Below are 22610 nucleotides of genomic sequence, written 5' to 3'. Positions count from 1 at the left end.
TGTTTTTTCTACAAGCTATTGCCCAGTGGATGAGTAGGTTCGAATGAACACTCTATGGTGATTTTGACTCTTTTTTACTGGAATAAGAGTTCAAAAGCGTTTGTGTTACAGCTTCATTTCTTTTTGTGGAACATTTGGTTACCTTTTGTGACTGACTTGAATTGAACACAGCAAGTATACTTCCCACTATTTAAGCCTGTTTTTTTTGTTGCAATTTATAAGTCTTGTTTATTATCAGGCAAACAGAGTGTAGTGAGCATTATTCTTTGTTTTTATAGTCTGTACAATGTTTATTAAGCACCATACAATTGCCACTTCTTCTTTCAGAGCCAGAATAGGATTTGCTAGATCTATTCTATTCTCCAGGGTCTTCTAGTCCTATTTCCTCTTTACTTCTCAAACTTTGGAAAATCATCTGATACTGCTTTATGCTACTGTAACATTGATCTAATGATAAGCATAATACAGTTGTGTAAGTTAACTTACCATAATAGTAGATGTTCGAACAGATCATTGCTGCAGTATTAACACCCTCATTCCAACCCCGTTTTTACCCTTTCTATATATTTCTGGCTGGGGTACGGTACCTGCCACTTTTTTCTTTTTTCTAGCATGACATGACGTTTCACTACTTGATACATTCTTTTAGAGCACTAGGTTTCATCCTCCCTTCTTAAGGCAAAAAAGCTCTGAATTGGGCACACATATATCCTTTTTAATACCAGTAAGTTCTCATGCTTAAGAAGACATATGGTGCATGAGAAAGGTGCCCGAAGCATTAGCAGAATGGCCAGACATCCAATATCTTTGTCAGGATACATTCCATAAAGATTTATGCTACTGCAACAGTACTCTATTTGAACATCTAGTTATGGTAAGTTAACTTACACAACTGCACTTTTCTGCCCAAAGAGAGAGCCTACCACTTTAAATAACATCCTTCATGGGGTTCTGTAAGAACCACACATCATAATTCAGCCTCTGAGACTCCACTCCCTACTTTAGACCAGTCTGTGACATCCTAGCTAGTTGTTCCAGCTGTGGTAGCAGAGTCATTCCTAAACTAGGCTGGGTGATGTATGTCTCAACAATACAGATTTTCGCAGACTGTCCAGATTTTTGCCTTATGTTTTTGGTCTGTTTCTAATAAAATTTTTGTTTTCTAATAAATTGTTGGCAACTTATTGAGGACTCAAGTCAGCATATACTGACAGACATTTGAGTTTCAGACTTCATACCCTTCAGAAAATTCATTCTAACTTAAAACCTGTTATTCTGTCAACTTTCTAAGTTTGTAAGAGCAATATTTAAAAATTGTCCCTATTTTTGTGCCTTTGTCCCCCCATTATTTATGGTTCTGTCAGATTTCTTGCTGTAAGAGGTTGAGAGGTATGCTGGTTGTAATAAGACTCTAGATCTCCTACCATAAAGTATCTTTAGCCTCCATTACCCCTCCTTTCCTCTGTCTGCGAATCTGCTGTGAGGTGGACTGAGATCATAATGGTCTCAGAGTGCTACAAACAATACCCAGCATAAATGCCAGCTCAGCATTGTATCTGCTCAATTCTGCTCTCAGTGTAGGCAAGTCCTTCCTAAAAGGGTAGCAATATGTTTCTCCGATGACTTACTGAACTCTGCTATGTTTTTTGAATCCTCTTCCCCCTCGGGGAGACTACTTCATGTAACCATCGTGTTTTGTGAAAAGAATACTTCCTAATATTACCACTGCCCCCATCTTAAACATGCATATAAATATTTTCAGACTGTAACCTCTTATCTTAGGGAATCATATTTTCCATACACTTACACCTGACCTGGCAATTCATGCTATAGTGATAGTTAGTGCAAAATATATTTGCAGAGGTCACAAGAACTAGTTAAAACTGTGCAGCTTCCAGTTTATTCACTGAAAAAACATGCCAGAATGAGGTGTATTTCCTCAAGTTATGTTATGTAAACTAAAACAGTAAACATTACAGTGATTGCAGCTTTGTTTAAGTACTTAAAATCAAGCAGTAATATACAGAATAACAGTAATGATACACTAAAAATATAACTAAATTGAGAAAATACTTTAAGTTAAAAAGAGTAGGCCATTACACATTAGCAAACAAAACAGGCCTCATCACTGAATCTGTTATGCAGGAATTTTACCACTTTCAGATAGGATTTGGCTACCTGGTTTGCGCCACATGAGCAAACCTTTAGAGGTTTGTAAACCTCATCATAATCCACATTTCTTGTTGTTTACTGTTTTGGTGTTTAAAAGTATTATTATTTGCCTTACCCTTTCTTTCAATTTCTTCACTTCACTGGGTACTAGACAGTCTGATTTTGCAATGAGTGGAACAATGTTCACCTTCTCGTGTAGAGCCTTCATAAACGCTATATCCACCGGCCGCAATCTGCAACGGGAGTGGACGAAAGTTTGTCACTATGCAACAGCAGTGGAACAACACTTGTTTCCAGAGGCTAAAGTCTGAAAACTGTATTTATGTAGATGCAAAATTATTAAGAATGTTCACATTCTGTGGCATACACATGGGGAGCTTCACAATGGTATATTCAGGCTAAAAACCCTACAGTAAAACATGCATTGTTATTATAAGCTTGCCCCAATTTGAAGTATAAGGACACTGGAGCCATTAGAGCACAGCTGTAGTTCCATGTCTGACTATCTGCCATAAGAACTCTGAACCTGTACAACATGGCCAATGTTTGTTTGTTTGTTTTTTTAATTAGCAGTACGAACATGTAACTCACATATCAGTTTCAATAGTTTTAAAAGGTATTCTGAAGATTTTACTTGAAGGTTTTATTGTCTACGGAGTTAATGCAGAATTCTATGCCTGCTCCAGTCAAACAGGCATATCTTATTTAATCCTAACAGCATGCATCTAAGCACATTCTAATTCAAATACAGTCCAAACAAAAATAATTAATATTGAATCAAATTAAAGCTGCTTTGTAAAGAGTCTAGCTAGCGTTCCAAGTAGCTGCAGGGCTGAGTTATCTGCATATTGGACCAATCTATTTTCACTATAGCCTGCACTGACATTGGAGAGCACACTGGACCAATTGCTGACCTTGTGAAACAACAAATGGGACTGACATGGAGAGTAAGGTAGCATGGTTCCATCTGACAGTTTTAGTTCTGTCTCCTAAGCAGATTTAAAACCATTATGTAGGATTTAGAGACAGGTCAGTTGAGCCAAGTCATAGATGACAATGATTGACAGTAGAGTCTCATAAACCTTGAGAAATAATACCAACAGTATCACTCTGACTTATTAAATATACCGACCTTCAACAGCATCCGAGTGTACAATCTCTCGCCATAACAGTCTAAGCCATGCTTGAAATTTGATAACAACTTAATTCCTCTGTGTTGCATTAGTTGAAAATCCATGCATTTCTCTGATATCTCGGAAACAGGGCACAACAGATCAATAGAATAAATACTTCTGATTTAATTTGCATCCTCTCTTTTATAATAGGGGTTTACTTAAAGCAAACTTCCAGATACTAGGAACATAGTTCAATCTGATACATCTGTTAGTGCAGTAATAAGCAATCTTCAAAAACTGAGAAGGCAAGTTCTTAAGTTCCTTTACTAATTTCAAACTGAGACAAAGGGACATTGGATTTAGTTCTGAGTGTATGGGGGAACTGAGTTGAGAGGCATGATACGGGCATCTTCTTTCTGTATGACTTAGTCCAAATGTTGTGTCTTTTGGCTTTTCCTGGTTAGGGGCCGCCACAGCGGAACTACGAGTTACCATCCCTGACACACAACCTTCAACGAAGGTACGCCCATTCACGCATGTCTCCACACAGAAGACGCTCTAGCTGAGAATTGAACCGGACAGCATCTTACTGTGAGGTGACAATGCTACCGCAGCACCACCATCGCGGGTTTTAGTCCAAATAAGCACTAAATTTACTTGCTTTCAAAGGTAAACACAGTTAAATGATGACTAACATTCTAGAAATGTGAGAAGTTGTGACGGTTTTGCTTTTGAAGATCCACAAAGTATTTCTATTTCTATTTAGACTAAGTATATTTTTAGTGTTATTACATATTTCAGTAAAGAGTGCAAGGGATGCCTGAATCTTTGATTTTTGGTAAGCCTTCTGCACTATATCCCTTTGTACCATCTGCTGTTTTACTTCTGGGATGATCTAGGGTATGTTATGTTACCAGCTTTTAATCTTTGGCAATCAGCGAGATCTAGGCTACCATGATTTATAAGGAATACGGTGGTGGTGCTGAGGTAGCGTTGTCGCCTCACAGTAAGACGTTGTCCTGTTCGATTCTCAGCTAGAGCGTCTTCTGTGTGAAGACATGCGTGAATGAGCGTACCTTCGTTGAAGGTTGTGCGTCAGAGCTGGCAACTCAGTACGTAAAAATCTACTGCCAATCATTAGCGGACCGGAGCTCCGCTGTGGCGACCCCTAACCGGGAAAAGCCAAAAGACACAACAACTTCATGCAAGGCTGTATCTGGAAGTGGGCAACAACTTGTACACTTAAGTAGAGCATCTTATAGGTTTCTATCCCTTATATCCCTTACCCCCTCATCCCTTTAGTGCACAGTGCACTGCATACAAAAAAACAACAGGAATTATAGGTTAAAGCAAAATAAATAAATGTTTAGCCAACTAGGCATTCTGAAGGCAAAGGCACATTTTAACAAAATCTGTAACTCAATAAACTCTGGTAACCGTGCAGCAGTGTTTGAAATTTAAATTCTCACAACAAAGACTCAACCACAACCACACTTATTCTTGCTGCCAGATAGAAAAAAATACAGCTATCTTTACAAAAGTCAAAGCATTTAAGTCACAAAAAATGCTGCCAACTATTAAGAAACAGCACAGATATTTGACTTATTTGCTGAATATGCACTGCATTCCCGATGCCCTCTGTCAATGTAAACTAAATATCTGTCAATGTAAACTAAATATAACACAATTTGGTACAATGCCACTGTGAAATGCCTGTAAAAGCCTGCATACAGTACCTACATGTAAAGGATGTATCACAAATCACCCAATGACAGTTCTTAGGAAAACTCTCAGGGAAATTTACTTGGATGCCAGATTTAGACAACACCCAAGACTGCTATTCCTTTCTCAGTGATTTACAAAGATCAGTGGTATAGTGGATAGTGTTGTTACCTCACAGCAAGAGGTTCCCCAGTTTGATTCTCAGCTGGGGTGCCTTTATTGTGGAGTCTGTATGTCCTTCTTATGTTCATGTGGGTTTTCTCTGGGTGCTGCTTTTTCTTCCCACATTCCAAAGACATGTAGAAGCTGGACCATAGGTGTGTATGTGAGTGTGTGTGTGTGTGTGTGTGTGTGTGTGTGTGTGTGTGTGTGTGTGTGTGTGTAAGAACTACTGTGGCAGGGCTAGCCATCCAGCAGTGTAAACTTTGGATCTAGATGACTGCCACTGTTGAAGTGATACCCCGATTCCATATGCAAAAAGGGGTTGTGGATGGATGTGATGAACAACTGAGACAAATTATGCTGAGACACAAATAATTAATTAAATATAGCTATAGTAATAAAAATATGAAATTCTCAATTAATGCAAAAAAATCATGCTTTTTTTATAGGGCAACACTCTTTGCTCTCATTTTACTTAAATATAACTATTCCATGGTTGCACGACAATGCAGAAAGAGCAAACAGGTCAGCAAGGAAACAATATTACTGTTCTTTGAAAACAGTATAGCTGAACTGCATATGCACTTCAAAAAGCACAAAACTACTTCCTGTTCCATCACAACATTTGAAAGTAAAGAGACCAAAAATATCAAACAATAAAATTACACAAATTATACTAAAACAGTGGAATGTGTTGTTTCAGGTCTTTGATATTTCTGGTCCAACCATCATGGACTTGATGACAAAGAACACACATGAACTATACCATCTGATTCACACAAGGCTCAATGGTGAAGTTAGCTGGTGGATTCTTAATGATGGTGGTCTTTCCAGTGAGACTAACAGTAACTCTTTGAGACCAATATATGTGACCTTTTAGCTATTTATGATGCCATGCAAACTCAGTACAGACACTCTTAGGACATGTATTTCATTCAACATCTTAAACATAAATCTTATACTCTCCATACCTTACAGAACCTAAGCATATGCAGAATGTCACTATGGAGATTCTAATAACCATGTAGACCCATTGGGAGACCCTACAAATGCAAGACTGTACTTCCAAAATAGTTTAATATTTTCTAGTATTTGTTTTGGACAACATATTGTGATATTCACTTTTAAACTGTACTTATGTTGTGCATTTAGATATACACATAACAGAATAGTTACTGCCATGTAAAAATACATACAAGTTTATTGTGACCTGAATCTAATGAATACTTTCAGGCTAGCGTATTCTAATGTATACAAGAAACTCTAGGTATGCTGTGGAACTATAATAAGAAATGATAGTTCTGAAAGTGAACATGTGACATGCATTCCTTTCTAAAACAAAATAGTTTTAACTACTTTTACAAACAGATTTTCCTCCCAGAAGCTTTTTCTCATAAGATGTGCCTCCATTGTCTGTGAAGGCATCAGATATTGCCAACAAATAAAAGCTGTGCTAATTCTGATGGAAAATACCTCATTTTTCAGAAACAGGTCCCTCTTCCCATAGTCTAACCACTTTCTGAGTGATGTCTGACTGTAATCAAAAGGAAGAAATGCCGCTTACAGTATTGTATTTTAGGTTGTTTCATGTATACACACTGCCTTTGACAATAAAGAGCCAAGAGCAATAAACTGTGATAAAGTGGCTATAGATCAGCTGCTTTCACACCCAGACAGCAAGATCAGGACACGTACAGTGTCAGCTTAGAGGCCTAACACAAAATGATGATCAGACAATAAGCAGACTGAATGAATGCTGGGCTGGTGGCCACACTAAACGTTGAATTCAAGTTCCCATAAAATTTAAATGGATTTTCTTGGAGATGATGCAAGATATTAGCTAAATTCTAGAGTTTCTTCTTCAGTTCCCTAATATCCCTCAAACTAGTCAACTAAGGTCCTACCTGCCAGAGCAGAGACTAGCAGTCTGTCAGTGAAAATTTTCTTGACAGCAATTTACTGCTTATTGTGACTGCTTAAAGCTTACCTGTTTGGCTATGATATGGGGAAATCCTATGAGATGACAACATTTAACCCAGTTACAGTACCCTACATGAGTCAAACTCATAAAAATGTCAAGTTCCAAAATTATTTTACATATACATTGATTCTACTATAGGATTGCAGTTGTTTGAACTGTATTTTACCATTACTATGTGTTTTATTTCCTCAATGTTGTACAGTAGTACAATTGTTATATATAAGTAATTGGGATATATAGGGAAAGTCTCCCATATAGGGGTGTAGGGAAGCTTGTCCCCTTGCAAAAAAAAAGAGTGAGGGGATTCAAAGTTCTTCACATTTCCTGAGTTAGAGCAGGATTGTGCTTTACTGATATTCTCCTGACATCAAGCAGCAAAGCTTGTTAGATGGTTGCTGAAGAACTCAGTTAATTTGCCAATATCTATAAAGTTGTCAGGTGCAAAAGTAAAGGTCTAATGTTAAGTAAATTCTGATGGTCTAGAGAAAAGAAATGAATGATGGGGTGAGGCAGTTTGTCAGTGAACAGCTTCTGGTCTTTAGTGGGTCTCCCACAGCCATGAGCATTAAGCTATCCCAAGATGTCCTCCTTACTTTCTTGAGAGGAGAAAGGGGGTATATGCTTATTGCTGTTCTTTAGTCGCTGTTTAGTCATTTAGGTAAACCTGACTCGTCATGTCATCATGGCTTCAAGGACTTTCGTATTCCAGGCCTGTATGACAAGAACTGCTTCTTGAAAAATTCATATTCATTACCTTAGTAATGCTGTCCCCCTACTTTAACCTCTGACACTCACTAATTTTGCCTTTGATCTTTACCAGCATCAGTGTCTTTTCTAGTGAGTCATATTTTTACATTATGTGGTCTAAATATCTCAGTTTTAGTTTTACTATTAGGCCTCTCAGTGAACAGTCTGGATTTAATTCCTTAAATATTGACTAATTTGATCTTCTTGCAGTTCACAGAATTCTCAGAAGTTTTCAACAACAACACAGTTAACAAGTTTCAATTTTCTGGTGTACAGCTTTACTTTTAGTCTAAGTCTCATAACCATATGTTACAGCAACTACTAGGGAACCCGTAGCTTCAACTGTATGGACAATGTGATATCTTTGCTTTTTAAAATATTATCTAAATTTGCCATAGCCTTCCTCCCAAAAAAGCAAGCATATATTTTATTTCATCTATGCAGTCACCATCTGCATAATTTATTGAACACAGGAAAATAAAATTTGTCACTGCCTCAACTTCTCCCCCATCTACTTGCAGAGAACTGAAAGGGGTAGATGACGTCATTTTATTTTATTTTTTTTGTTTTTGTTTTTTTCATGTTGTGCAATAAGACAGCTTTTGTCCTTATCAACAGGCTCTTCAACTCTTCCTTACTTTCAACCATTAGAGTGGCACTGTATTCATATCTAAGTTTGCTAATATTCTCTTAACAGATCTTAATAGGAACATAATACTTAATGTCACTGAACAGAGGTACCTAGGCCTAATACTCGACCTTATCCTTTACTTTACCACACATACAGAATTTATAACTAATACAATCCTTGCTCAATTAAAACTATGTTACATATCAGTCACCTCCTTTCACCCACTGCTCACAGGGCCGTTGTTAAAAATATTTTAATAACTAAACTTGAATATGGTCTCCCTTTTCTCATTATGCATTTAGCCCACAATACTCAGAATACAGGCTACCAAGACTAAAATCTGCAGATTCATACTATTAGCAGCCCCCCAGATACACCATTGAACTTTGTTAAAAAATTCCAAATGGCTTTCATTGCCTCATAGGGCCACTTTTCTTCTAGGTACCCTAAATTACGATGTGCTAAAACATGGTCACTACCCCTTTTAAAAGGGAAACTAACCTCAGAAGTGCACTGCACACTTTCTTTCTAGTATGCCCTCTGTTTAAAACTAATGTAGGTGAAACAGCTTTCTCTTGACTGGGACCTGTTACCCGGTACCACCTGCCTACAGACATCAAACATCTAAAAACCATGAAAAGTTTCAAAGATGCACTTAAAGAGCATTTCTTTACTGAATCTACATGAAACTGCTACCACAACAATGGTTAGGTAATTTACCATCCCATACCATGAATAATACAATAACAGAAACTTTTCTCAGCCTCTAACATATATTTTACATTCATACAGGAGTTTATGTATCATATCTACTGTGCTGCATTTTATGCATATCTTAGCTTGCAGTATATATATATATATATATATATATATATATATATTTTTTTTTTTTTATTTTCTTAACGCATTCTGACTACATCTTTTAATCTTACCCTATTTGCATTCAATGTTACCATTATGATCTGAATTTTGCTATTACACATTTTGTTTATAATATTGTTGTTTGAAAGACCGTGGTGTATTTTCTGTTCTTTGAACTTGAGTTGTGGCTGAAAAGGATCAATAGACCAGTCCACTTACCTGATGAAAAGATAGTAAATAAATAAACAAACAATATTTATCTTAGCAATTTTAAGTCCAGTATTTAATTCTAACCCAGCATTTTACTTGATATATTCAGCATATAAACTGAATAAGTAGATGGCGATATGCAACCTTGTTGTATAATCTTGAACCAGATACAGTAAATAGACCAATAAGATATCAGCTCAAAAATATTCCATGTGAATGTATAGCAAAGGTGAAGAATAGATTAAGAGATTAGACCCAGTGGATACAACATCTGAAGATAAATGGATAGATGTTTGTGTTGTTGTCCAGGAGGTGGCATCAAAATATTCCAAGCAGACGAGTATGAAGGCAAACTGGACACCTATGGAGGCTTTAGGAGTGGCAGAAGGAAGCAGTGGAACATATGGCAGTAGAGAGAGAAAAAGCAAGTTAAACTGAATGCAAACTATCAGAGAACAGCAAGAAGAGGTAAGGAGACCTTTTAAAATGAACATAGCAAAGAAATGAAAGAAGGCAATAGTAAAAGTAAAGTAATGTCTTTCAGCTTTTCCCGATTAGGGGTCGCAACAGCGGAACTCCGGTCTGCTAATGATTGGCAGTGGATTTTTACGGTGCCGAGTTGCCAGCCCGAAGCCCAACCTTCAAAGAAGGCACACTCATTCATGCACGCCCCAACCTGCATATCTTTAAACTTCACTCAACCGCAGGGAGGACATGCAAACTCCACACAGAAAGTGCTCCAGTCAAGAATCGAGCGGGAGAACCTGTTGCTGTGAGGCGACAATGCTAACCGCTGCACCACCGTGGCATTAAATGGAAGAAGACAATAACATTGCAAAAATAAATCTGTTCAAGGAGACTGTTGATATTAAGGGAACATTCCAAGTTAAAAATGTGCCTGGGAAAAAACAAAGCTAGGAGGGATCTAGCAGAAGCAGAAGTTATTAAGAAGTGGCACAAATAGACAGAAGAAATACTTAAAAATGAAAAATGTTAACACCATTCACACATACAATGGCATGTTCTTCAAATCTAGAGCCAGGCAGCATGGAGAGTGAAGTTAAAAGGGCACTAGAAAACCTTGCTAATAAAAGACCACATGAGGTGGTGGAATTCCAGCTGAACTGCTTAAAATCCTGCAAAATGATGCTTCTGCAGTGCTGCATAAAATTAGCAAATTTGAGAAGCACATTGGTGGTCATTAGACTGGAAAAAGGTTAATTTTAATTATTATTATTACTATTATTTTTGACACAGGCATCTGAATATAAGGGTCTATACTAGAACATCGAGGTTGCAAACCGTTGAATGTTCTAATATCAAACCCTATGCAGCGAAAGCTTAAAATATCGAAGCAACAGAAAACCACATTTTTTCCTAGGGAAAGAATTTGACTGTCTGTTTCTGTTGCTTTGGTATTTTCAGCACTGTGGTGGAAAGTTACGGGTCGGGTTCAGGTATGTGTGCGATTGTGTGGACGTGAGGGTTAGGGCGGGTTAGGTGAGTTAGGGTTAGGGAGCGGGTGAGGTGAGTGTGTGATAGTGATGGACCTTAGGGTTAGGGTTTGGGTTAACGTAAGTGGATAGTTAGTGGTGTGTGTATAGTTTAGTGTAGGGTTAGGTGTAAGATTTTAGGTGTATGTGTGTGGATTGCTGTTTGTTTAGTGTGCTTGTGTTGTGTGTATGTGTTTTGGAACAGCGATTTTTTTTTTTCCCTAGGAAAAAAAATCGCTGTTCTGACAGTTCGAGATTGTAAGCTTTCACTTACATAGGGTCAATTAATCACCATTCGCTTTTTTAAGCAGTCGGGGATCTAATATAGACCCGAAAATAATGCAGTCAACAATGTAGCTATAAGTGCTAGGTTTGGGGATGTCTGTGTAAGAAGATGCCTGACCCTGCTGAGGTGCTAAAGTTAAAATGCCATTAGTCCATCTTTACTGGACTAGTGTACATTTATGTAAAGCAAACTGGGATACTTTGCTGAAGCCATTTTTATCACAAGCAGACAAGTAATGTCTAAACAGTTGATAACTCTGTCATAATTGTTGAGTACTGCTATTGGTGGATTATAATGACAGCAGTTGGGGTAGCCTTTTATTGTTGAAATGTTCTGAATTGGGTACTTTTTCATTACTGGTTCACACATTATGCTTCAATGCTTATAGGAAAAAATGTTCAAAACAAATTTAAAACACACTCAACTGTTACTGCATTAAACAAGAAATATAATTTAATACAATCAGGAAGCTGAATCAAAGAACACAAGCATTTATACATGGTACTAAAAATGTGTGCAGGGGGCATATGGTTTGAAAACAGCCTGAGGCCCAAGGTACACGTAATCTGGCACTGGCAGATGCATTTTCAAAGAATGTGCATTTCAAGGGAATAGAAGTTTACTGTTGCCAATGTGCTCATGCTAAATCTGTTTTCAACATGAGACTGGCCATTGGTGTTTGTGCTCTAATTATATCCAAATCTCTGTAATGGTTGAACAGTGACAGGTGTGAACATTTATGGTAACTGCAGAAAAACAGTCAAGTAATGGATCACTGGAAAAGCTGGGGGTGGGGCAATCTGGTCCATCAGCCTGCCTGGGATCCTATTTGACCATGATCCACCCTTTAGTATAAACATCCCTCCTACACTTTTAGGAAAAAAGGTGAAACTTGGAGGAAGGACCTCTTAAGTAGAAATATGATGTCTCAACCAGGTTTCTGGAAAGGCAAGGAGTTCTGTTATAAAGACACATCCAGCTAGACAAAAATGATACTTTGTTAAATACATGCTGTGAGTTTATACTTGCAAATCTAAATTTGTTTGTTTCTGAACTAGTTCAACTACAAAGGCCATAAGAACAGCCATAACAGCAAAATACGGAATAGTAAACTGAAGGAAGCAAAGGCAAGAAAAAAGAAAAGCCCAAAAATAAATGAAATAGGCATGCAAGTGCAGTGCTTGTTGAAGCTGGTCATCTCATTCGGTCACTCATCTACCTAAAAATGAAAACCACTAAATAGTTAAAGAAAAATAGGGCATTCAGTGCATTCAGAATTATTGAGTGAATATGTTGTATCTTGGCTGGTGACAGAAGAAATGAATTCTGTGAAGGAATCAGAGTATTTTGAAGAAGTAAATTGTAAACTGTAAAGGGTCAGCAAAATGCTCTAAGTTCAACAAGTAGAAAAACAAACAAATATATATCCATCTACAGATACACAGTTAATCTGAAGACTGCATCGCCTGTATTGTTAAACCCAGCCTGATTCTTTGAAGTATACATGAAACATATGGATGGTGTTCGAATGGATTAAGCGGAGTATAGCATAACAAGATGGCTGCCATTGCACATGTCAAACAACAGATGGATGAGATTCATAGCAACATAGCTGAGACAGTAGAGCTGTTGAAACATTCAGCAGCACTTTACTGTAATGGAAGATAAGGTAAAACAAAGACAAAACAACTGAATTTGAGTCTTAAGTCTTGGAAGGTGGGGAAAACATGGATTTGATTGAATATGTGAATGCTAACATGACTGAGTGTACTGGATTTGAGAAGGACTCCTTGCAAAATGCTTGTCTCTGAATGGCTCAGATCTCAAAATATAGGAAATCCAGGCTAATATTGATAGAATTATTGCTATATTATGACAAAAAAAGGTACAGTGAAAGATGTAGCAACAAGGCATACAATTACATGTACTTGGGAAACCATTGCTTGTAGAAATGAATTTCAATGAAGATATATCTTTTGCTCTTTGTAGAAGCAATAAAAGAGTGCAAATAAAGAAAAATGTTGCTTAAATTGTCATTTCCTTGTTCTGAAATGATAGTGTACTGGCATTTGACAGTCCAAATAAAGCAGTTAGAAAAGTAAAGGAATTACCTCATCAGACTTGCTCATTTACAACAATTAAGAGAATATTGAACTGAGAAAGTAAGGACAAAAAGGAGAATAAATCTGATTTGATTAAGAAGAGATGCCAGTATATATATATATATATATATATATATATATATATATATGGGTCTAGGACACATGCTCGACTAGCATATGTCCGAATCATAAAACACCGAATACACATACACGAAAGCGCTTAACATTGAAAAGCGCTTCCATGTATGTAATTCAAAAAAAAATCTACGTTTCTGCAGGGGGGGCTTCAAACCCCTGCACCCCCCACCCCCCCTACTTTATTATTCTCACTCGAGATTGCACTACAGTGGGGAAAAGGGAATTTTCCCTTACCCGCACTGTAGTCCGATCTACGTAACAGGCAAGCATACACGGAAGCGCTTGTCAATGTTAAGCGCTTTCGTGTATGTGTGGTCGATGTTTTGTGATTCGGACATATGCTAGTCGAGTATGTGTCCGGATCCCATATATATATATATATATATATATATATATATATATATATATATATTTTTTTTTTTTTTTTTTTATTTAAAAATTAAAAAAGAAGAAAATATGCCAGTGATCTGTAGCTACATAGAGTTTCCAAAGCAATATGATCGGATAGACTGTAAACTTCTATTTAATGGTGTTAACTGGGATATAAGAAGGATTATTTTCTAAATGTAGGCAATTAAAACCTTTACACAATCAACAGATGTGAAAGCTAAAGGCAAACTAATTATTAGGTAAGCAATTATTTCCAGATTTTCACAAGGTAGTTCTTGTGACTATAATTTGTTTACCAAATTCTACAAATATATTGCTAAATTTATTGGATTAAAAAAATGAATTTTTGTCATGTTCATTAGGACGTAAGGGCCTTTTAAAGTGCTAGCAAAAAGTTTCTGCAAGTACCTATATTCCAGTTTCATTTAATATTATTACATGTTGAAGCATATGGCGTGGGTCAGCAGGTAAACAGCATAGCTTGAGTTTCATTTAGAGTTTTGTGAAATACTAACCATATTAAATAGACAATAATTTACTATAAATGCAAAATAAGAAGGTGTCAACCTTACACACTTATTTTCTATTTTTTTTTATTACTTCTGATGTAAGGCAGATGAAACAGCAGGCACTTGCATTTACCAGGTTAGAACAGGGCAGAAACAAATATATACTTTTTGTTGAATATTAAATACTTCTATTTAAAGATAATCAGATGTTATTAAATCGGAAAATTATCCAGGAAAATCTAATGAGAATTATAGATAGAATTGTTGTCTATTTAATGTCTTGCATCACCTATAGAATATGTTTGCTTTTTATAGAACATTATACCTGTTGAAATGTAAGATGAAGATTATCAATATGAAAATGTTAAACTAAAGTAAGTATGGCATAAATTGATGATTGATGAAAGGACTGCCAGAAGCATAAATCTGAGCAATAATTAACATGATAATGCATTAATCATTCTAGTGAGTAACAATTTAGAAGAAGTGTACAAATGATGAAAAAACTGAAAGACTATATGAATCATTGAATAGAAAACTAGTTCTCAGATAGGATCCCACCCAGTCATGGGTGGTGGTATACCCTCCTGAAAAAGGCAGATCACCTGTGGCATCCCACATGGTCCTCTTCTCTTCAGTACACACATTGTCCAAGTCAATGTGAAGGGTCTCTGGCCGACCAAATTCACTGATGACTGAAAATTTAGAGCTGTCATCAACTCATCAAATGATTTCTGTGTCCTCTAAAAAGGTCTAACCTGCACAAACTCCTGATGTCAGGACCACAACTTTAAGCTCAAAGAGATACAACTTTAGTCGTACTTCACCCCAACCGTCTGATTAGATAAATGTGATTAAAGCAGTCTCACAGATTTGATCAGGCAGCTCTATCAAACACCTTCAACCACCATGAGCTTGTTTCATACTCCCATAATACATCTGTCCCAAACACTACCTCAAATCTTGTTTGCTGCTCGAAGAAGACAGATCATGATCATAACACTCTAAATGTTTAAAAAAATGTATTCATTACATAGTTTTCTAGCCTCTACTAAGTGTCTGTAATTCTTCTAACTACTTTCGGACTATTTCCTAGCTTCCTTTTAAAAAAAAAAAGCCTTTGTTAGAATTTATATAATTTATCTCAGCTACTTCCACGAGTGACAAGCACAGAAGCCTAGTCACTGTTATCATTTATTCCTTCTTAATTATCCCTTGAGTTACTGTGAAACACATTTTTTGCTATTTACTGCCATTTGTTTCTATGTTTTCTGTGCTGATGTTAGTATCACTCATTGCTGGAATAACAAATTTAACTTAGTCTATTGCTAGCTGCAGTACTTGTCATTTGTAATATTTTTTATCTGAATCATTAAGTTGGACAAGGGCTTCAAAACAATGGGAAGTGCAGCCTCAAGATTTTGCCTCACGGCACCGAAGAGTTTAGAATGGTGCACCTGGGGTCAGAGCATGCTATGGTGGCTTCTGATACATGCCAGAGCTTTGGTCCATGTTCACTGTTGGAACATAAAAATAAACTGATTTTGAAAGTACTGCTTCCATCATAGCATTCCCCTCTACAAGCTCCTTCCCTAGTCCCAGTTTCACTACCAGTGGACTCAGAGTCAATGTACTGCCAGGACTCTCTAAGGTTAGCACTAACTGACTTTGATGCCTCAGTGCTGACAGTTTTCATCAAACTCACTCAACACTGGGTCTTTGGTATTCTACTTAGTTCTGATTCATTCACTGCAATTTTTGGCATCAAAGTCCTTGGCATTTGAGATGTTGGATTCAGTTTCAATATCAGAGCCAAATGGGTCTTCAGCATCAGTGTCCCAGTCCTTCTTGATGTTGACATGCACTTTGTTGGGGACTGATATGGTATTGCCTTAGAGGTATCTGATACTTTCAAGGTCATTAACAGGATAATTCATCTTCATCATGAAAATCAAGAAAAGCTGTCTTGATACTGGTTCCAACCCTTCTCAGTTTTAGGTCTGTACTTTGGCCTTCTCGTCACCCATCCCAAGGATACAGCAAACATGAGGATTTCACCCAGCCTCCTAGAGAGGCATAGGCAGAGTCTTCTGGGGATTCAGATGACTTCTGACCCAATCCTTCTAGGAAACTGACATATAAAAGGAGGCACATCAACTCCCCCATGGAGTCCCTCACTTTGAATACTGATTTGGGTGAAAAGGGATGCTGGTCACAGTCCCCTATAAAATAAGTGAGATTTGGCAAAATACTAGAACTTATATACAAGAGGAGATCTTGCCCTCTGAACCCTCTTCTCAGATGAAGTGTTATTTGTAGCATTCTGGTTTGCCCCATTTACTTCTGGGGGGTGGGTTACCACTCTTGACCACCTGATCAACTCGGTTGCAGGGAAGTCATGACAGGAGCCTGATTCCACTTAAGTGATACCCACGAAACTGAACAGAATTCTGTGTCCCCCTAAGAACAGGTAGCAATTGACAGAGCGCTCTGATGGATTCCATTATTGAAACAGCAGCCCCCAGGAAATAGCTGTCTGAAGACACACTGGCTATTCACCCCCCAACAAAAAAAGTCTCAGGCAATGGACAGAATAGGGAAGAGGGCTTTTGTCTTGGTATGTTTGCCCCAAGAGTTTTAAACTATATAACATCATGAACTGCTTCCAAAGAGAAACAGTAGAACAGCTATTATATTCTTTGAGAAAGCCAGATACTCCAGATTCTAGAAAAGAAGTCAAAGTTCACTTATTTCCAATCTCTCCATGTGACTGCTACATAAACTACATAACACAGCTGCTGGAACAGACAGAGTGGCTGGAATAGGCATAACAACAAAACATCATGTCTAGCTCCACCTTTGTGATTTTGCAAACAATTTTAAACATCCTTTATCAACATCCCTTATGATGGATCCTCACTATTTAGACCTAAAGTTAAAGAAAAGTTACAGGAAGCTAAACAGGAAGGTAAGACGTTGTCTGCCCTTAGAGTATGTTTTACGACTCACCAACAGTCCAAAAAAAGAGTTCCCAAATAACTGTGAGTCAGAACGTCTCAACATCCATCCATTGATTTCTCTTCTGACAGGGATGGCTGATGCAGTGGTGGCTGGTTTAAAAGAAGTCACCCAGGGGCACAGGAAGTCTGCAAAACCAGGAATTCAGGGTTCCCTTTTACTGGGTAACAATCTCAATGCCGCTGAAGGCTTAACCAATTGCTTCCCTCTGCAGGCAGTCAGAGACTGGTTATCTCTTCACTCAGATGTGTGCATGACCATCACACAAGATTAATGGGTGAGGAGAATAAAAGCCAGAGGCTATACCATACCTTTTGTCTTACTTCCAAATCAACAGTCTCTGCCACTCTCGGGCATTCCACCCTCACCAACAGAGTGACTAAAAGAGAGCTTGTTACTCTGCTAAAAACTGAGCTATCCAAGAAATCCCACTAAGTCAGAAAGGGTCAGCTTCCATTCCAGATACTTTTCAGTTCAAAAGAAAACCAAGGACCTCAGGCCAGTTCTTGAATTCAGTAGCCTAGATTAGTATGTCACAAAGACCCAATTCAGAATGATTCATGGTGCAAGCAAGTTTGCTTTCCTACAGGAAAATGACCTGATGTGCTTTTTAGACCTCCAAAACATCTAGTTCCATATCAAAGTTGCCAAGGAGTTCAAGGGCTTCCCATATTGCTGACTCAGAGCCAATCACTTTAATTTTCAAGACCTGCCCTTTGGTGTCACCACAGCCCCCCAAGTGTTCACTAAGTGCATGGCAGTAGCTGCAGCCCATCTGTAACTCAAAGGGATCCACTTTTCCTGTATCTAGATGATTGGCTAACAGCTGCTGCATTGATGGAGTCCTTACTCACTGCCGGAGATTACTTGCTTTAACTCTGCATGTCCTTAGGTATTTCTGTAAATATATACAAGTTATGACTTCAGCCAACTCAGACATTGATCTTCATCAGCTGACATATGGACACAGCATCTTGCATAATAAAATTACCAAATGAGAGACTCTGGTCATTAAGAAAATGCATATTCGCTTTGGAAGAGCACAACTCTCCCCAGCTGCACTAGTTTTAAAGGGTCTCAGATTGATGACTTCATCCATACTTCTAATTCCATATGCCCAACTTTACATGTGGGTACTATGGTGGACACTCCGTGTATATTGGTCTCTGCTCGCTAACACTTTGAGCACCCCAATTTGTCTGAATTCTTTCTATTACGACACCTGACCTGCTGGTTAGAATCTCCTACAGTTTCTCCAGGGCAAATGTTTGTTCTTCCCACACCAAAGGCAACAGTCACCATGGACACATCTTCTCTGAGGTGGGGGTAGGGCATCACAATGGGAGAATGCTCCAGAAAAACCCTGGGCAGACATAGAAGCCAATCTTCACATCAACATCCTGAAGATGAAGGTGGTTCTCCTAGCATTCCAGTCCTGTTAGAACTACTTTCCTCTAGGATTGAATGACATTCCCTCAGACTACATGTCATTAATATGGTATATCAGCAAGCAGGAATGAACAAAATGTTATCCCTTTTGCACAGAGATCATGAGAGTGTGGCAATGGGCTATAGCTTCTTGCCATTTTCTGATAGTATTGCACATTCCAGGAAAAGCCAACTGCCTGCCAGACAGGCTCAGCAGATCCATTCTAATGCCTCACAAATGATCTATCAATTCTGTAGCAGCACACTTCTTCCATTTGCTGCAGTCTGTTTGCTTTCCCCTACCAGTACCAAATGCACCATCTGCTTTACCCTGATCCATCAAAAGGGTATCTCACAGAGGGAATAGCCTGGTCAGTCAGTGGCCTCCCAGACTGTTCTATGTCTTTTCTCGTCTTTTCTTGAGCAACTAGTCCCTGTAGAAGGCATCAGCATGCAAAACTACTGTAATTCTGATTGCTCTGTACTGGGCCAGACAAATATAGTTCCCTTTGCTGAGCCCTCATCTCATTAAGCAACCATGGCTTCTTGATCTGCAACTGGATTTCTTGTCCCATCCATCTGGCAAACCTCACCTGTACATTCACTCCCTCAAACTAACCGCATGTCTTCTCCCTTTCTAGTAATGGCATCTGATCCTGCCCTCTCTCAAAGAGTGGTTCAGATGCTATTGGCTTTTCAGAAAGAATCCACTCATAACATTTACAAAAGTAAATGGAAATATTTCTGCATATGGGCATCCAGTCAAGGACTATACCCCTTTTCAGCTCAGATTCCATCAGTCATGCATTTCCTTTTATCAGTGTTATAAACTGGCTCCAACTATTCCACAATTAAAGTTTAGTTGGCAACTATCTCCAATTTTCACACTGAATTTCCATCTTCCTCTGTGCAATGCCTTTCTAAAAGAAACCTTTGTATTATGTCCTCCTGTCAAAGTTCCAACACCACCCTGAGACCTTAACTTTTACTCTCAAAACAGCATACCTTCCATTCAAGCTAGCATTATGTGCTGCAATGAAATGCCTTTCTTGGAAAACACTGTCTCTGGTAGCCATCACCTCAGCAAGAATGTTTTCAGAACTACAAGTGTTCTTGTCTGTACCTCTCTACTGGATTTTCCATAAAGGTATGATATCATTAAGAGCTAATCCTACCTTCATATCCTCTTCACACCTTGGATTTCTAAAGACAATTGCATTTCTGCCTTTACTGAAAAAAGTCTAAAAAAACATTCATAACTTTTTATTTCCTTCACTCCATCCAGATTAGGATTCTAAGTATCCAGAATAAAACTTTTTTGAGGGTTCTCAGAAATGATCACCTTTGCTTACAATTCAAGAGACAAGTGATCACCATTGAGGCCTACGGCTCACTCATCTAGGTCAGTGTCAGTTTCTATGACCTTCTTCAACAAGCAGCAGCAGCAGCTTGCTCTACATTGTGTAACCTTTCCAGACACTACAAGTTGGATGTCATTTTCAGATCCAGATCCTGCTTTGGAGATCCCAATATCAAAGGCATCTTTACATGACCACCCAGGGAACTAGGTAGCTTGTGATACTTGTTCTTCAGTTAAATCAGGTGGATGAGATGGAATAGCATACAAAAGTCATGTAGTTACCATTATAGCAGGTACTTTTCATCCCTAGACCATCTGATTTGACAACCCATCCACCTTCTCCCTACCAGACTGTCACTGTTTATACCCAGAGGGACCTTGCAGACCTATTTGAAGCTCATGCTCTTCTAAACACATCCTAAATGCTCTGTACTTATGACTCACTCAAATGAAGCAGCAAACTCAATCTGAGCTAGGGTTAGGGCTGGATGCAATGCAGGAGTTTGGAAGGGCTTTGAAGTCTGTGGACTTGCTAGAGCTGCTGGAGTGGATCCATGCTATGGCTATAATTTGATCCATCAAACTGGATGGACTAGGGATGGAAAGGATCCAGCATTATAGTAAATGCATAACATCTGTTTCTCTTTGGAAAGCAAGAAAGCCTCTGTCCCTGCCTCTCAAATGATACCTCTTTAAAACTGATAATCTCATAAGAGATGTAGGTGCTTTCATGGACAGTGGACTCTCTTTTGATTACCACATATCAACTACCATAAGGAAATCCTTTTATCCAGCTCATTATATAACTAAGGAAGTTATTGCCCCTCTCTACCCCTTCCTTATCAGACCCATAACAGAATATAATGCCATGTCTGGTATTCACCTATCCAGGCATATTACTCAACCAGAAAAAAACAAACTTGCTCACCAATAAGATGTGAGTCAGGTATGAGAAAATGTGTGAAGTCTTAGCATAATAAAGGAGTTTGCTTACAATGAGAAAGGAAACTGAAGAGTTGTAAAATGAGCACACCAGTCATTATCTACCGAAAGAAATAATGATGTTTGGTATTATTTAAAAATGCATGATTAAATAAAAATAAAATGATGTCCTCATCCTCATTGGCCATTCTGTTGGGTAGCAGAGATGACATTTTTAGTAGAAGGAGGGGCACAATACAAACTGGATGACCATTTGTGAGAAACTATGGTGTGAATGAAGGAGGTGGGGTATATGAAATATGGTGTTGTCCTCCATGCTGAGATATAAATAGGTAAAGAAAGAAATAATTACATAGATGGGTGGTGGTTTGTATGACAATTGATAAATATTAGATAAAGAATGCATAAGTGCAGAAAGATTATGTGGCTAGAGAGGGGGTTCAGGCACCTAGGCAGTGAGACGTTTCCCTGTGGTACATTTGACTGGGGACACATGGCTGAAGTGACATTCAGCTGCAGAGAAATATGGCTGTTTGCAAATTCCTTGTGGGCAAAGAGAGGCACACACTGCCATGCTCACAGCTTTAATAGCCAAATGCATGGCGGCAGAAGAAGTAATGAGTGTTGTGCTCAGTGTACAGTACATACTTAAATAACTACAACATTTAGAAGTGTACTACAGCATTGAGGAAATCCTGCAGGCTACTGTAGTCACCTTTATGCTCCAGTATGCATTTTAGGTAATGTTCCCTAGACACTGTGAAGGGGGTAGTGGTCCATGCACATCACTTATAAAGGCACTGCCCACTGTGCACTGCACTCTTACTGCCACTGACATGCCCTCTGGGCAGCCTGCTGCTGATGCCTGCCATATTGCCTGCTGTCTCATGTTGCCTTGGGGACCATGGGCATTGTTTTCCCCCTGTGTATTTGGTTACTAAAGTTGTGGGCATGGCAACATATTCTTCTCTTTGCCCACAGGGAATTTGCAAACAGCCATATTTCTCAGCAGCTGAATGTCACTTCAACCATGTTCCCACAGTCAAATGTACCACAGGGAACTGTCTCGCTGTCTAGGTGTCTGAACCCGGCTAGAGGAGCTATAGTACAGTTTCAGCACAACACTATCATGGGCAATATAATGGGTAAGGGGGGTGTTTGCTGCTGGAGGTTTTTTGGAGCAGGATCTAAAAGTACAGTATGATTATAAATATAGAAAAACAGTGAGGAACACGAGAATAGAGATATTGATTATGAAATGGTAAAACAAATTATGATAAGTGTGAGGTTATATACAGCTAACAATATTATCTGCAATATGGTAGTTAAACAAGGATTGGTTG

The 22610-nt window shown here is 38.4% G+C and overlaps 1 protein-coding gene across 1 annotated transcript in view; it reads right to left on the bottom strand.

Annotated features, from left to right (window-relative positions):
* Positions 1 to 2224: 2224 nt before the first annotated feature.
* The window catches only part of LOC122800351 (septin-5-like), a 664512-nt gene continuing 644126 nt past the window's right edge, over positions 2225 to 22610 (bottom strand). Inside the window, exon 7 of the mRNA XM_044069800.1 lies at positions 2225 to 2405. Coding sequence (XP_043925735.1) covers positions 2225 to 2405 — 181 coding nt within the window. The remainder of the gene's footprint in view (positions 2406 to 22610) is intronic.

The sequence above is a fragment of the Protopterus annectens genome, chromosome 4.part0, assembly GCF_019279795.1.
Source record: "Protopterus annectens isolate FY-2018-M chromosome 4.part0, PAN1.0, whole genome shotgun sequence".
In the NCBI taxonomy this organism is placed as follows: Eukaryota; Metazoa; Chordata; order Ceratodontiformes; family Protopteridae; genus Protopterus; species Protopterus annectens.
The sequence above is the reverse complement of the archived record's forward strand: the minus strand, read 5'-3'. Positions and strand labels throughout refer to the sequence as shown.